General features: G+C 42.2%; 1 protein-coding gene across 1 annotated transcript in view; it reads left to right on the top strand.

The window, feature by feature from the left end:
- Positions 1–16,129, top strand: part of ARID2 (AT-rich interaction domain 2) — a 74,364-nt gene that overhangs the window by 19,397 nt on the left and 38,838 nt on the right. Inside the window, exons 4-6 of the mRNA XM_018559488.1 lie at positions 10,290–10,423; positions 11,911–12,129; positions 14,212–14,279. Coding sequence (XP_018414990.1) covers positions 10,290–10,423; positions 11,911–12,129; positions 14,212–14,279 — 421 coding nt within the window. The remainder of the gene's footprint in view (positions 1–10,289; positions 10,424–11,910; positions 12,130–14,211; positions 14,280–16,129) is intronic.

Here is a 16,129-nt window from a genome sequence, read left to right as displayed (position 1 = left end):
ATATATATATATACAAAATCGTACATTAAAACAGAGATATACAATTCCCAGGAGCTCTGTGTGCTCCTTACAAATGACAGCTGCTCCTAACTCTTGAATTTTTCTCTAGTCTAGTCCTGGAGCTGGAAAAGTATCTGTACTTGTACCGAGTACGGTACTTGGTATCGGTGCATCCCAAGTCTTTTTAGATAATTAGCTAAATGTTGTTAATGGATTTTAGCATTTTTTTAAAAAATCGGGTTTCTGTGTACAGTTTGTGAATATTTAGAGGGGCAGCAATATTTGTGCATTACATATGTGGGCTCTACTTTCTGCTTAGTAGTGCAGTGCTGGTACTTTACCTTTCCTCTAATTATGGGTTAGGTCTGACCTGCCTGATAAGAAAATGTAATCTCAGTAAGCACATTTAGTATTTTCACTACTTTTAGGTAAATTATCACCTACAGTAAATCTGCCTAATTGTAGAATAGCTGTTGAGATATTAGCCATACAGGGAGTGAATTGTTTTAATGAGTTGGTAAACTCATAGACTTGCATTGTAAAAGGTAGCAGTAAAGCACAACCATTGTGTATTACTACAAAACAGGAAGAAGACCCTGCATATGTGACACATGACTTTGCTAATTCCCATGTACCGTATTTTTAGTTCCATAAGACGCACTCCCCCCCCCCCCCCCAAAAGGCGGGGGGAAATGTGTGTGCGTCTTATGGAGCGAATCCCTAGTTTTTTGTACATTTAGCCTTTGCTAAAGCAGAGCTAAACGTACAGTGGAAGCCCCTGCTAGTTTAATACAAGTGATCTATCCAGATCACTTGTATTAAAACCGAGCGGCAGCGGCTGCGCCACCTCCGTCCCCCGCCGTGGTTTTCAGGTCCCCAGCTCCTCTTAGAAAATGGTTTGAATGATGTTTTCTGTCATTTGACCCGGGACAGTAGAGGTGCTGGACCTCGAAGCGGTAAATCTACAAGAGATAGTTCTGGAAAGGAGTTTGAACAGGGTTTTTCCTTTCCATAAACAATTTTTTGACTGGAGGGTGCCCCTAAACTTGTTCAAAAGTTGACACTCTGTAGCACAGCCTCCTCCCTCCTTGCACAGCATAGTTCTTTCTTTTTGGAGAGCGTAATTACTCTATGTGCTGGCTCAGCTCTTTTGCCCCTTCACCACCCTACTTAATTTAGGAACGAAGGGAAATACTATAGCCCCTTCATGACTGAGGCCTGGGGGGGGCGGCCCCTTCTTCGGGACGCAGAAGCGATCTGGCGACAGGTAAGTCGCCAGGATCGCTTCTGTTGTGAAGCCGACAGTCGGCTTTACAAGTTTAAACAGAGTCCTGGCGGCAAAAGTCACCGGGAGTCTGTTTAAACAGCCCCGATGCTGGCGACTTACACTGTACGTCGTCAGTCACGAAGGGGATAGAGCAGAGGCAAGGCAACCTTGGCACTCCAGCTGTGGGGGAACTACAAGTCCCATATGGCACTGCAAGACTCTGACAGCCAAAGGCATGATTCCCAGAGCTAGAGGCATGATGGAGGTTGCCTACCACTGCTATAGAGTCATTTGAGTGACAGCCTTAAAGGACAATTATGGGGAGAGTGAAATGGACTCATCCCTATAATCGGAACCAACTTGTGATACTGAAGCTGTTGGCTAAAGTATTTTTGTTGATCCCACTATCATGCTGTCAGGGCTGCAGCTAACGATTGTTTTCGTAATTGATTAGTTGGCAGATTGATGTTTTCGATCGGATAAAAAAAAAATACCATCTTTTATTTCAAATGAAATACACAAATGAAGTGTTACAAACATAAAGTTTACTTCAGAATAAAACTGCATGCAGATTTTTTGCACTGGAATGCATGGCATTGCAGTACCGCGTGTTCCAGTGCAGGTCATCAGATTGCAGGCGGGGTGTTTGTGATGCCATTGATATGAATGGCATAATATGACGCTTGCTACCTTATTTATAGGTTCTCTTTAAGTTGACATTATGGGTCTTTTAGACTCCTAGTGTCCCATTTCCACTTCATTGGTGAATGAAAGCTACCTGCTGAGGCAGCTGAATGTTAACACAGCAGGCAGTGGCTGGAGAAATAGCCAGCCTGCTACTGGCTATTTCAAAGTGCAATAACAGGCCGGCTATTGCACCCGCCCACTGCATGCTGTCAATCAGCAGAGGAGGGAACTGAAGGAGGAAGTTCCCCTTCAGGACCTTCTCTGCTGATTGACAGCAGACAGTGGTGCAATAGATAACCTGCTATTGGCTACTGCAGTTTAAAAATAGCAGACTGGCTATTCCTCTCAGCCGCTGGATGGGAGACTCGACACTGGCTTTCTACCGCCGGCAGAAGAAAGGGCATGGGGGGAGCAGCGGAGGAACGGGGCACAGAACAAGGCACGGCAGGTGGAACAGGGCACAGCAGCGGGGAAATGCAGAAGCACAGTTCTCTCTACTCCCCGTTGGGCACCGGCTGCAGTATTCTGTGACCCCTCCAATGGAAGAGGACACAGACCACAGCATGCAGTGGATCCCAGCGGGGAAGAGAACGGAGGAGCAGAGTGGGGGGCGGGGAAATCCGCTAATTGATAATGAGAATCGTTGACAACGTTTCTCATCATCGATTAGTTGTTGTAGCCCTACTGTCTGTAATCCCTCCCATAGGCAGGAACTTGTACTTTTTAGCAGACCATAATGCAAGATAGATCTGGAAAGGTTTTTTTTTTCTTTTCTACACATGAAGGGAGGGGGAGTTGGATAAGGTCAAACAGCAACTGCCTATGCATAAGACCAACTTGTTTAGTTGCAAACATTTTGCTATTGTAATTTATATGCATATAAAAGAACACATGCAAATATATCTTTCTCTATTTAATTTAAATAACATGCATGAAAAGATTCACCTTTTAAAAAGCTCCATTATGTATATGACACACAAGAAATAAATGCTTAAAAAATACATGCTACCCCATTTGACAAGTTTTTTTGGATCCAATAAAAATATTGTGATGTATACATGTTAGTCTGCCCATTCAAATAGCTAATGCATTGTAAAGTGAGAGCTCTGTATTGTACTAAAGAAATTACATTTTATTTGTCATGTATGTGTTGATGCAGTCTTGCTTTCAAATGTGTGATGCATTTAAAAGGATCTGAATCCAAGAACAGACATGTAATCTATTACAGCTTACCAGTTCTTAGATGTGGTGACTGCATTCACTTTCTTTTTCAGGCTTTTTTCTTTTATTTGAAAGTGGTGATTCTGCTTGTATCAAGCTTCCTGTCCAAGGGTCATAATGTTAACACTGTACTCCTTTTAGAGGAGCAACCGTAGGACAGAAAGGATGTTAGGACTATAGGATACCTCCCCCTCATATCTGAATAAGATAGGGAGAGGTGTTCTGTGGTGCACATAGGTAACCTGTGTAGGACTGTTAAGACTCCTTGGGATTTCATTGCAGTAGATGCACTGTGTTGTCGGCTCGCTACAGGCAATTATATGTATGTTTTACAGACCAAAAGAGAGCAAAGAAGTGAATTTGGGAGTTTTTGAGCCTGTTTCCCTACACTTGACTACACTGTAGCATCCCATTTTTTAAAAATCTATAATTGCCCCTGTTAACACTTGTTCACTCAGTCAGCCCACACTCTACACCCATGCATGCACACGTTTAAAAAAATACACACAGAGGGGAATTTATCAAAACTGGATCAGACAAAATCTGGAGCAGCTGCGCATGGCAACCAATCAGCTTCTCTTTGGTTTTTAAATCGTAAGTGAACAAACTGAAGAGAGAAGCTGATTGGTTGCCATGCGCAGCTGCTCCAGATTTTGTCTGCTCCAGTTTTGATAAATTCCCCCCAAGGTCTTTTTAGCGTACATAGGTGTTTTTAGTCGCATAGACTTCATAGCCTGTAAGGCCCCTTTCACCCTTGAGCTGGGCTTTTTTTTTTAGCATTTGTAAAGGACATTTTGCAAATGTTTTGCAGTGTTTTTTATTTTAGCCAATGCAAATCTAATTGCTGGGCAAAAAGAAGCTTGAAAAGCATGTTACCTGTGTTTTTGAGCATTCTTGGCACACTCCCATTAAAGTCTTTTGGAGCCAAAACGCTTGTCTCCAAAAGCTCATGTCGTTTTTTGGGCTACAAGGGTTTTGCTATAAGTGTGAACAAGGGCCATTGAAGACAAGGTGATTCCCCTTGTTGAGCATTCTAGCACATAATTATTCCAGCTACAGAATGCTTACGTGTGAATGGGGCCAAAAAGTGGGACACGTGTTTTCAGGTGCTTTTGCACATGAAGAACTGCTCTTCTTCTCTGGAACTGTTAGTACTTGTTAAACTCAAAATAAAAGGGAGGGTGCTTCAAAAACAACTGAAATACACTGCTTAAGCTGCTCATACACCAGCAGAATTGTGTTCAAGAAAATTCATCCTGAGAGCGTTCCTTCGACTGGACTAATAGTTGATGGGGTCAAATCGATGTACAGTTTTGACCGTGGTGACGAAAAAAGTCGGAGCACGATGAACAGTGAATGCGGATTTCGTTCTGAAACTCCATTCTGAATGTTAAGTCAAAATGAAAATCAAACGAAATTTCGGACAACATTAGTAAAGTCTCTGATGGCAATATGGAATGGTCCAGAAAGATCTATTGTACAAAGGTTCTGAAATTTACGATTGTATGGCCAGCTTTAGTGTGAAGGCCGGCTAAGAGCTGTATATGACAAGGAACAGTGACACCTGCTGGTTACAAACATTTAAATATTGTAGATAACTTTATAACGGTAGCCTTAGAACTACTAGATTGCTCCTGATTTCTGTAATGAAACATTTTCTAGAGTGTTGTATTCTTTGTAGTGTCAGTACATTTTTTTTTTTTGGGCCATTTTAATTATGCAATTCTTTACTGTTCAGAAATCTGCTTTACACTCAAAATCTCAAATATGTGACTGGTACAAAGGGTTTCCAGTGGCAGTACACAACAATATTGGGCTTTCCGAGGTCCCCTACCCAGGTAGCCTTCCTGTGAACTGTGGTGCCTGTTTACAGCGCCGGCCGCACATCTCCCTACTGAAACCACGCCACCTGCACCCACCTGTGAAAGCAACGGGGACCCCAGGTGAGGCCCTGCACAGCCCCCTGAGACGCTCCGATGGAGACATCAGGCCAGCACCCTTGAGCAGCACAGTATATAGTACATAGCTTCACAGTTTACTGAATAGATATCATGTGTTGCTGGGATTTGTAGTCCTCTATTGCTGGTGGTATTCTGCCTTGATGTATAAGGTATTGCTGAGGTTTGTAGTCCTTCTACAGCTTGGAGTTAGTGGCAGAACTACCAGGGGTGCAGTGTTTTCAGCTGGGACTGGGCCCTGGCGCTCCACCACTGTTCTAAAATCATAAGTCTGTATTGTTTTAGAAAAACTGTCACCCGACACCAAAAAAGGTATCGGCGAGTACTTGAGAAAAAGTATCTGTAGTCGGTCTGGAAAAATTGTATCTGCAAAATCTGCTGTAAATGTAATTTGGAAACACTCCCACCCCTTCTCTTCCTTCCCCATGAATTACTTATTTTTTTTCTCAAGTAACAGACAATTTTAAGTCCTGTTCACTTATGAAAACTTATTTGTGTAAAATTTAACAAAAATAACATTTAATTATATAAGTACATTACCAAAATCCCTAAACCAGTAATTTTGTGTTAATAGGCAAAGCTTTTAAAGGCTTTAGTAGATTAGCACTGTCCATCACACTCGCATTGTGGTGAGAACAGGGTACGTAGAAAATAATTGTTTGAGCCCTAACAGTGACCTGTTTTTTTCTTGTGCACAAAAAGCGGAACTGGTCATCTAGATTTTTATTTATGCTTAAGAGTTAATGGAGGACTTGCCTTTTATAGATAAGAAAATTAATGCAATTTTTTTAATTGGGACTAAAGTCTCTTAATGTGAAATTTTACCTTGATAGTGGCATATGGCTTATATACAGAACACTTAAATGCTCCTCAATCTACCCACTTCTTTCCTCCACAGTCATCACCAAAAATAAAATGCACAAATCTAATTCACAAAGTTAAATTAGCATGAAGTCTGCCTACTCTCTGCGGCTCTATTGATCGAGGACATACATGTATCGCTGATCGCTCAGTTCATGATCTTCTCTCTGCAGAGAGTTACGGCTGAGTTTTGGGTCACCGGAGGACATAGTAAATGTCCTCCGGTGACCCTAAAGAGAACTATAGCCAAAAACGGTTGGGCCATAGTTCTCTTTTAATTCCTTCAGATCATGGTGTTCATAACACAACACCCTTCAAAGTGAGGCTTTTAGAGCTGCTTTATTGCAGTTGGTGTTTATTATCAGAAATAGGGATGTGTGTATTGATGCTGCTTGAAGCCGAAATAAGTATGAAAGAATTTTAGCTCTCATATTCACAAAAACTAATTTTGGATAGAAAATGTATTTAAAACCCCAAACAAGTATATATTCTCTGAAAGCAGAGGCCCTCTACCATATAAAAAAAATGGTAGCTGCACCACCTATGCAGGCTGTATAGCCGCCCAGATCACTTGTACAAACTGAGCTTTGCCTACTAAAAAAACCCATTACCAATGATCTTAGTAGTATAACCACAAAGGAAAAGAGCTTGAGAACACAGCATCCTCTATCTCTTTTTTTTCTCCAGCCCCTGTTATAAATGAACAGAAAGCCTCTATACTGAGTGTTCCTGTTCGTTCATTCATAACGTGGAGAAGGTATGTTTACCATGTCCACAATCATGAGTGAAGATTAAGTGATGTAGATCACGTCCCATTCATTCAAAATTGGGGACACAGTAACCATACTCTGTTCTCAATTATTTACAAACACTCAGTGATCTCAGTGTCTTGTTGTCACAGGAGGCTGAGCGAGCGGTGCGGGGAGGAGCTCTCGAACTCTGACAGCTGACTCCTCCCCTGCACTGCCGACCCGACATTCTGTGACAGCTGTCTCCGCCCCCACACTGCCGCTCTGCTAATCTATCGCAGGAGGCTGAGCGGTGCACTCTGCCTCCTGTGACACTTTCTCTCCTCCCTGCTGGGACACAGAGCAGCGCCCAGCAGTGAGGAGATAGCAGGGATGCACCGCTATTTCGGCCAAAAGATGGCACTTTTGTCACTTCTCCAAAAGTGCCATTTTCGGCAAATATGTTTCGGTGGCTGAAATTTCGGTGCATCCCTAATGTTTCATCCATAATAGCAACTTTACTCTATTGTGATTTCACCAAACTTCTAAAATATTGCTGTCTCAAATGCTTATTAAACTACTTCCAATGGATGCTGCTGTTTGATGTTTAAAAGTTTGTTTGCAGCTGAATCGGGTGATCCCCTGAGCACTGGTCCTGATGTTCTGTTTTAGGGTGGCTCCTTTCCCTTGCAGGGTCCTATGGGAGGCGTGTGTGTGTGCTGTTAAGCTGTGTGTCTCCACAAATATACAGACACAGCAAGGCAAGCCTCTTCCCTCCTCCTTTTTTCTTTCTTAACCCCTTACCGATCCATGACAGGATAATCCCATCATGAATCCTGAAGGGGTTATACAGGCTCCTTGCTGCTACTCTTTTCAGATCTGTAGACACGGCAGCCAGCTTTACAGTAGAATCGATTCTGTCGGCTCAGCTGCCGCCAGATCGCTTCTGTGATCCGTTAAAGTGGCCGCCCCCTGTCCGACACCCCACCATGTTTAACCCCTTCATGACTGAGGCCTTTTTAAAAAAAATGTTTTGCACCCATGTTATATTCTACATTTTAGGCCTGAAAATTACTTAAAACCCCCAAACATTATATATTTTCTGAAGTGAGAGCAATAATTCTAGGGCCAGTATTTTTGGTTATCTCTAAATTGATGACCTGTGGGGCCTTTTAAAGCGTCGTCTATGGACTATTTGGGGTACTGAAGTTTGTCGACGTTTCATGGACGCACACAATTTTTAACCTGGGCATGTTGGGTATCTATTCACTCGTAACTTCTTTTTTTTTAAAAATGGGTATTTTATTGTGTTTTGGGACATTTAAGTACATTTTCCACTAAATTTTGGGGTTTGATAATAAGCTGCGCTAATGTTGTGCAACATAAAAAATTTGTAACTGCCACCATTTTATTCTGCAGGGTCTTGCCTTTCAGAAAATATATAATGTTTAGGGGTTTTAAGTAATTGTCAGGCCTAAAATTATAGCAGGTAAACATAAAATGAAAAAAGGTCTTTGTCCTTAAGGGGGTTAAAGCTAGTAGATGGACAGTTGCTGGAGACTGCTCTGTCCATTGTAATCTTGTACTGGACAGGAAGTTAAGGAAATCTGAGCTGAGAGAGTTGCAGCCTGCTGTTCAATACATAATGACTAAGTGCTTGGGCAAAAAGTAAGTTAAAGAAATGCTTTGCCGTGCAATGCATATTTGTTTGATCTGTATTCCATATCGGAAAAAAGTTTGAGTTTAATACTTCTTCAAGTAATGGAGTATAAGCCTTTTTTAATCCACTCATAAACAAAGCTGAAGTGGCTTATTTTAATATTTTGGGGGGGCGTGGCTTACCTATGGCGGCGGCTGGACGTGTTTAACTGAAGCTCCCGCTCCATCCCCGAGTTGCTCGTGACACAAGGACACTTTGCCGGACTCCCTTGCTATCCTCATGGGATTCCCCCTCATCCCACTGGCAACAAGCTGCTCCGAAATCCCAGAGGGGCTCCCGGCACAGGCCTTCATCCCACTCTGCACCGGGAGATTGATTTTCTTTTCACCGCCCGCTTGCTGTTTTACCACACATTGTTGCTCGCTTAGAGCTCCACTGAGGTGCCCTCTCCTGCCACCTGTCGGGGGCACCGGGCGAAGTTGTCCTTAATTCTTTGTCACTTGTTTGATCTGAGTTGGATCGTTATGTTATGGTTCTTTTCTTCACAACTGTTTGCTAAAAGTTCCAGCCAAGTATATCACATGTTATTTGTATGCACTCGTGGAGTGGGGGAGGCTTCGGACGCACGTATAAGAAGTCCCACTGCAATTATATATATCCCATACCGATGGGGGTTCCCCGCCTGCCTTATAGCTACCCGGGAGGGTAAATCAGCGATACTGCGCTTCCCTGAGGAGCTGGCAGATTTTTGCACCAAGCTGGAGATCTCCATGCCGGAATTGCCTGATTGGGCCGACCGACCACCAGAATGGCGTTTCTCCCCCTCATCCCACTGGCAACAAGCTGCTCCGAAATCCCAGAGGGGCTCCCGGCACAGGCCTTCATCCCACTCTGCACCGGGAGATTGATTTTCTTTTCACCGCCCGCTTGCTGTTTTACCACACATTGTTGCTCGCTTAGAGCTCCACTGAGGTGCCCTCTCCTGCCACCTGTCGGGGGCACCGGGCGAAGTTGTCCTTAATTCTTTGTCACTTGTTTGATCTGAGTTGGATCGTTATGTTATGGTTCTCTTCTTCACAACTGTTTGCTAAAAGTTCCAGCCAAGTATATCACATGTAATTTGTATGCACTCGGGGAGGTGGGGGAGGCTTTGGACGCACGTATAAGAAGTCCCACTGCATTTTTCTATGTGGACTGCAGGCCCTGCCGTACGAGGCCCTCCACCCCCACTAGGCCATGCCTTCCCGGGGAGCCCTTGAACTTGCTCTGGTCCTCAAGGTCTTCTGCGGAGACCCCCTACGGAATATATCAATGGCGGCTTTAAAAGTAATCACGTATAATGTACGGGGCCTGAACTCCCCACGTAAACGCTACCAGATCCTGACGGAGATTGAAAGAAGTGAAGCTGACGTAGTCTTCCTTCAGGAGACGCATCTCTCCTACATCTCTCCGACATTGATTGAAGCCCGCCACTATCCGCTCTGGTACTACAGTGCATCCCCCACTAAACGTGCTAAAGGAGTCGCTATTGGGTTCCGAGGGGGTCTCTCGGTGCAAATCAGAACGCTTGACTGACCCGGAGGGTCGTTATCTTATTATGCAGGTAGCTATACATGGTGTTGAGTTTACGCTGGCTAATGTGTATCCCCCAAATGTACATCAGGTGTCCTTCCTGAGATGGATCTTGGGCAAAATAGAGGACTTCCGTTCGCGCAATGGTCAGATTCTTCCACGCTTAAATTGGGTGAAGAGTTGACGGGCACCTCTCTAACACCCCTGCTTACTCCTGAGGGCCAAGTGGGTTGTTATTGTACTGTGTTTTTTGTATATTACCTGAAAAATCCAATAAACCAAAATAATAAAAAAAAAAAAAAAAATTTAATATTTTGAATGCTCTTTTGTTATAGGTATCTGGAAAAATATGAGAAGGTACATCATTTTGGAGAAGATGACGATGAGGTCCAACCTGGTAATCCAAAACCGCAGCTCCCCATTGGTGCAATACCGTGTTCCTACAACTACCAGCAGCATATTGTACCAGGTGAAAAATCTTAACGCACCTATGAGCATACTGATAACAGCACATTTCCAGTTGGCCTTTATTAGAGAAAGTAAAGAACTGTTCAGCTTATAGGATGGTGGTTTGTGATAATATACACTTACTGTGCGATTAGTGATCCATTGCACTTCTATTATGTCAGGCTAGCACATGCCCTTGGAAATACAAGTCTGCCCAACTTACGTCAGAAAATGGCTAGGTCTAAGATCCTGTGTGAGATTGTGTTATGTTAACATCTGCAAATCCTGCATCCGTGTGATGCAAAGTGGAAAATATGGCAGTTCACAGGAGTGCAAGGATACATTTTTGCTTCTGCTTTAATGTTGCTCAACTAGCACTGCAGTGCTACCATGATTGGATATTTTTTTGTGTAAATGTGCACTAACAGCCAAGTAGAGCTGTGATGGTCCTTTGCTTTTATCTGTATCTCAATTGGAAGATTTCCCTTCACTTTGTGTCCTGTAGACATATGGATGCGAGAGGCAATCTCTCTAAATTGAGGTAAATCCCCTCAATGACAGTTGTCATAGGAACAAGTACCCCTACTAGATTTTTCCCCTCTTCCTGTTCTGGTCACAAATTAAAAGTTTGGATTTTCCTTCACTGTTCGTCCCAATGGCAGTAGTTGTCCAGACAAATAGAGAAGGCAGAATTCCCCAACAAGGATGCAAATGGCTATAAAAACCTGCCCCTCTCCACTCTATATAACAGTAGAAAAAAATAAAAAGTTTTGATACACTTTAAAACACAAGTGATATTAAAAAAAAATATATAGAGATATATATATATATATATATTAAACTCCCAGTTACCCGGCACCCATGGGATCAGTAGGTGGCGGATAACTGTAGTTTCTGGTTGCTTAAAAGTTAATTTGAAATAGCCAATAGCAGGCTGGCTTTTGCCCCTTATGGTTTACATAGTTGCAAACAAAATTTTATAGTATCATATATGCATCAAGCAACTGCAAAAAAAATAAAAAATCAAGAACATATGTCCTTTAGATTTTTTATTTTTGCTGTTGTAAGTTTCTTCTGTCACAGAAGCTTCAAACTTCCAGCCAGCAATTTTGGGTTTCAGTACACCGAGCTGTGAATGTGCAGCTTAGTGTACAGGCCATATGATTGGGGCCCAACCAATCAATTAGCCAAAGACTCAACCTTGAATAAGACTGGGACGAAGATGGAAGTGCCGACGAGGACAGAAAGGCTAGACATAGCAACAATGAAGGGGATCAATTTGCTAGCACAATATGGCTAAAAGCTAGTCAAATCTCCCCCCTTTTTTTTTTTTTTAAGTCAGATTTTCTTCTGCTTTTCATCAGGGTGAGAACACAGAAAATGTTGAGCAGGAGTCTGCTTATTACCTGCCAAGTTCAGTGCATTTTAATGTTCACTTGCTTGTATTGTTTTTAAAATGTTATCAAGTTGTGATGCCTTTTTTTACATATATATATTTTTTCCTAATAGATTATTTGCGACAAAGTTATGGGCTTACCATGGACTTCAACACACCAAATGATTACAACAAACTGGTGCTTTCGCTTTTATCTGGACTCCCTAATGAAGTGGACTTTGCAATTAATGTTTGCACACTTCTGTCTAATGAAAGCAAGCATGTGATGCAGCTTGAAAGGGACCCAAAAATTATCACCTTGTTGCTCGCTAATGCTGGAGTGTTTGATGACAGTGAGTATAAGTGCCAGTTTTGGCTTTGTGGGTTTTATTTGGACTTTAACAATCCTGCCAGCAGGCTGCCTGAAATGTTTATCTTTAGCTCTAATAGATAGTGCCTGGTGAGTAACAGTTGCCCTTGTTCTAGGCTATTTAGTGAACCATAGGGATATGTTAGGAAGACATGCTCAGATCTGTGAAAGAGAACTTGTCCATTTAGATTTGTTATTTAGTTTTTTCAAGTACTTGGAAGTAGGGCTGTGCAAATTAACGATTCATTTCTCGATTAATCGTTAATCTTTTTGATCGATTACATTTTTTTTTGATCGCTAATGAAAATACTCACCTCTCCGCCGGCTTCCAGGAGCCCCGTCGGAGCTCCGCCGGCTAACGAAGTGAAAGTGGGGAGGAGTCAGATGACGTCGATGTCCCCAAGTGGCTCTGTCGGCTAACGAAGGGAAGGGGGAGGAGTCACATGACTCCTCCCCCTCCCCTTCGTTAGCCAACAGAGCCACTTGGGCCGGTGAGTTTGCCCAAGAAACTTTCTGCACGAGCGCCAGCCAAGGCATTGGGCTATACACATACAGCACAGCAAAGAAGTAATAAAATGAACTAGGATCACACTCATCGAGCACGTTATTATTCTGAGTTGCCCCACTCAAGCGGCGGCCATATTGAGTGGGGCACATGAGATTATTAACGTGCTGGATTAGTGTGATCCTAGTTCATTTTATTACATCATTGCTGTGCTGTATGTGTATAGGCCAATGTACTTGGATCTGTATGTGCGTTATAATCGAAATTAATCGATTTACAATTTTTTTTTATTAATTGAACACGAAAATTTTAATCAGTAACAGCCCTACTTGGAAGTAATTAAAGTGCATTGTAAAAATTGCTTGGAAATATAGAAACACTTTACATCTACACTGTGATCTCGTCAGGGAAGAGGTCACTTTCACTGCTTATGAAATGCAGTGCTTGGCAGGAATCTCCACTTCTGTTAATGGCGACCGAAAGTCAACTGTTTTTCTTTATTGCTACATTAAAAATATATCGATGTTGGAGTACTGTTTTCTGTATTGCTTAAAACTGGACAACAACAATGAAATGATGCTTCTGGAAGCCTCATACTGAACCCATCCTTTGTAAAATTGTCATCTCTCTCACAATCAGAGTGGTCCTGTCCCAGCAAATAGGGGTTTCAGGGCTCTAAAGTTTATATTTGTTATTGAAAAACATAAGTACTGGAGTTCTAAATTTTATGATTGCTTTAAGTGCCTCTCCGCCACAAAGTGTACAGTGGCTCTATGAAAACTTACAATTACTCTATTGAGAGGCTGAAATAAATTTTCAGCATTGCTGCAATGTAAGATACTTTTTTTCTCCTTCTGTGAGCACTTCCCATTCAGTTACATTTAACTGTAGTAAGAGGTTCTGCCTTTTCCCTGTCACAGGTTCCAAAAAGAAACAAAGATCATTTGCAGGTACTTTTGTCTGGCCCTAGTATTTTCAGGGCTCCACCAGCCATTTTGTATCTAAATAGACATTTGTGTTCTCTGAATTTTCTGAAGATTACCTTCCAGCTGCTCCTCAACTACAACCAAAGGAGAGCTAGGTCATTCTGATAATGTATGGGAACCTTTTACAGATCTCTAAGAATACAGGAGAGCAGCAGTGCATCTCCTTCCTCCTTGTTCTGCAGAATTAGCATTTTGCTTTCAGCTACCTTTTGATGGAGCTTTCAGTAGCCTCTGTAAAGGTATTTTTGTGTCTGCATCTACTTGTGTGATTCTCCATAAACAAACTGATGCTTAATTCATAGAATCTCATTCAAATGTTTCTGATAAAAAAAACACTGATAAAAACCAACAATGTTTCCGATTGGACCACTATTTTTATCCTTCATGTAGCTGACCAGTGCTTGGTATATTTGATTATGGATTACAAGCTGACATGGGCTAGGGATCTTGGTTCTGCAGTTGCCCCCTAAAGGTGGATCATTTTGTATTTAATGTGCTTAGGTTTAATGTTGTTTGGTTTTAATTTGTTATACCTCATTCTTTTATGGTTTTAATTTTGGCTATCAATTAACAGCTCTGGGATCATTTTCTGCAGTGTTTGGTGATGAATGGAAGGAAAAAACAGACAGGGATTTTGTACAGGTAATTTATTCATTCTTGAATGATAATCGTGCTTTAAAAAATGTGGAAAAAAATATACCTGGTAGATGGCAGTAATGTCTACTCCAGTCTTCAGTGTGATCAAGTCCAATCTGTAGATCTAGTGATCCATGAGGTTATTGGTTATGCATAGCGAAGGCAATATAAGCCAGTGACCATCCTATCCAGTTGTTGTTAAGAAATGAGGTCAAGCTATGCTCTAATATAGGGCTGGACAGTTCCTGGTTGCAAAAAGTGTCTGGCGACTGGGTTATTGGTAGTTGGGCTGATGATAGCTACCCTGTCAGGTAGGCTAGACAGGGCTCCAATATTTGCAATGGTGTAGGGCTGCAACCAACTGATCGATAATGAGAATAGTTGTCAACTATTCTCATTATTGATTAGTTGGTTGGATCCCCTAGCTCTCTCCTCCATGCTGTGAGGAGGGCACAGCAAGCAGTGGGTGGGTGCAATAGCCAGCCTGCTATTGGCTATTGCACCAGCCCACTACTTACTGTATTTACATTCAGCTGCCATCTGTGGAATCTTGCCACTGGCAGCCGTCATTTTCTGGCTGAAGCTATTCATGCTCCATGTGCTTACAATGCAATTATTTAAAAATAATAATAACAGGTGGGGGAAAAAAAAGTTGGTTTTGGCCTGACAAATTCTGCTGTGGAAGGTGCGTTGCAGTGCCATTCATTTCAATGACAACCGAACCGTACTTCCCACCCACAGTGTGATCGCCCGCACTGGAACGCACGGTACCGCAAAGCTGTGCTTTCCAGTGCAGTGCAATTGCAAAAAATTGTGCATGCAGTTTTATTCTGAAGTAAACGTTATGTTTGTAACACTGCATTTGTCTAGTTTATTTTAAATTTAAAGATGGTATTTAATTATTTTTTTTATCCAATTAATTGATCGAAAAAATAATCAGCCAACTAATTGATTATGAAAATAACCATTAGTTGCACCTCCAGAATGGTGGCCTGGTAAGGGCTATTTCTGATGGGGAGATGGGCGCTGAAATGCTGGGGCTGTTGTTGGATAAAGCTGGAACTGTATGAGAACATATCAGCCAATGGAACTGTATTGTCAGCCGACATTGTGTGAGAAAGGAGAGCTTAGCTCAGTTTGTCTCTTGCAATGACAGCTGTCAATACAGTCACATTAGCTGCTATGTTCTGGCTTTACCTGACGATGGCCTCCACATTTTAGCACCTGCCTCTTCCATCGAAAATGGCTATATCAGCATGGGGGGGAAAGCCAATGTCCAGATGCCCGTCCTCCTTATCAAGCCAATTTTTGTCAGCTTCAAGACCATTATTTGTCTGCATTGTGAAGGACAGGCGCAGCTACCGCAGTACAGGCAAGCCATCGGGGCAATTGGCACTGTCATTCACTTCATCCCTGCTAACTGGCTTCTGTAGATGGGGAGGCTCACACATTTCACAAGTGCAAATGTGGCACAAATTACAGAGTTATGAATGAACCCTTGTCTTCGAGTATGTTCTTCAAATAAGGCAGCCCAATCATTCACAAATGTTCTCTGTGATGCTTTGGTTGACTCTTTACTGTTTTATGAGCAGCAAGATTGTTTACCTTGCTCTATTTTAATAAGGTGGAAATCTCTATACTTCTATATGATTTTATTTAGTAATTCCACTGGCCCCTATTAATGTAACTACACTTCATTAAGATCTATATGATTTATGAGTCAGCTCTGGTCAGATAAGTCCTTTGCCATTTAGTAGATCCCATACCCTCCACACTACCACAGTTTTGAATGATGTTTAATTATAGCATGTTTGCAAATATACAACATATCTGGCACGCGTACACACACACACACC

This window comes from Nanorana parkeri, unplaced genomic scaffold (genome assembly GCF_000935625.1).
Source record: "Nanorana parkeri isolate BGI_ZX_2015 unplaced genomic scaffold, ASM93562v1 scaffold399, whole genome shotgun sequence".
NCBI lineage: Eukaryota > Metazoa > Chordata > Amphibia > Anura > Dicroglossidae > Nanorana > Nanorana parkeri.
Note: the sequence above shows the minus strand (reverse complement) of the source record. Positions and strands in the feature narration are given on the sequence as shown.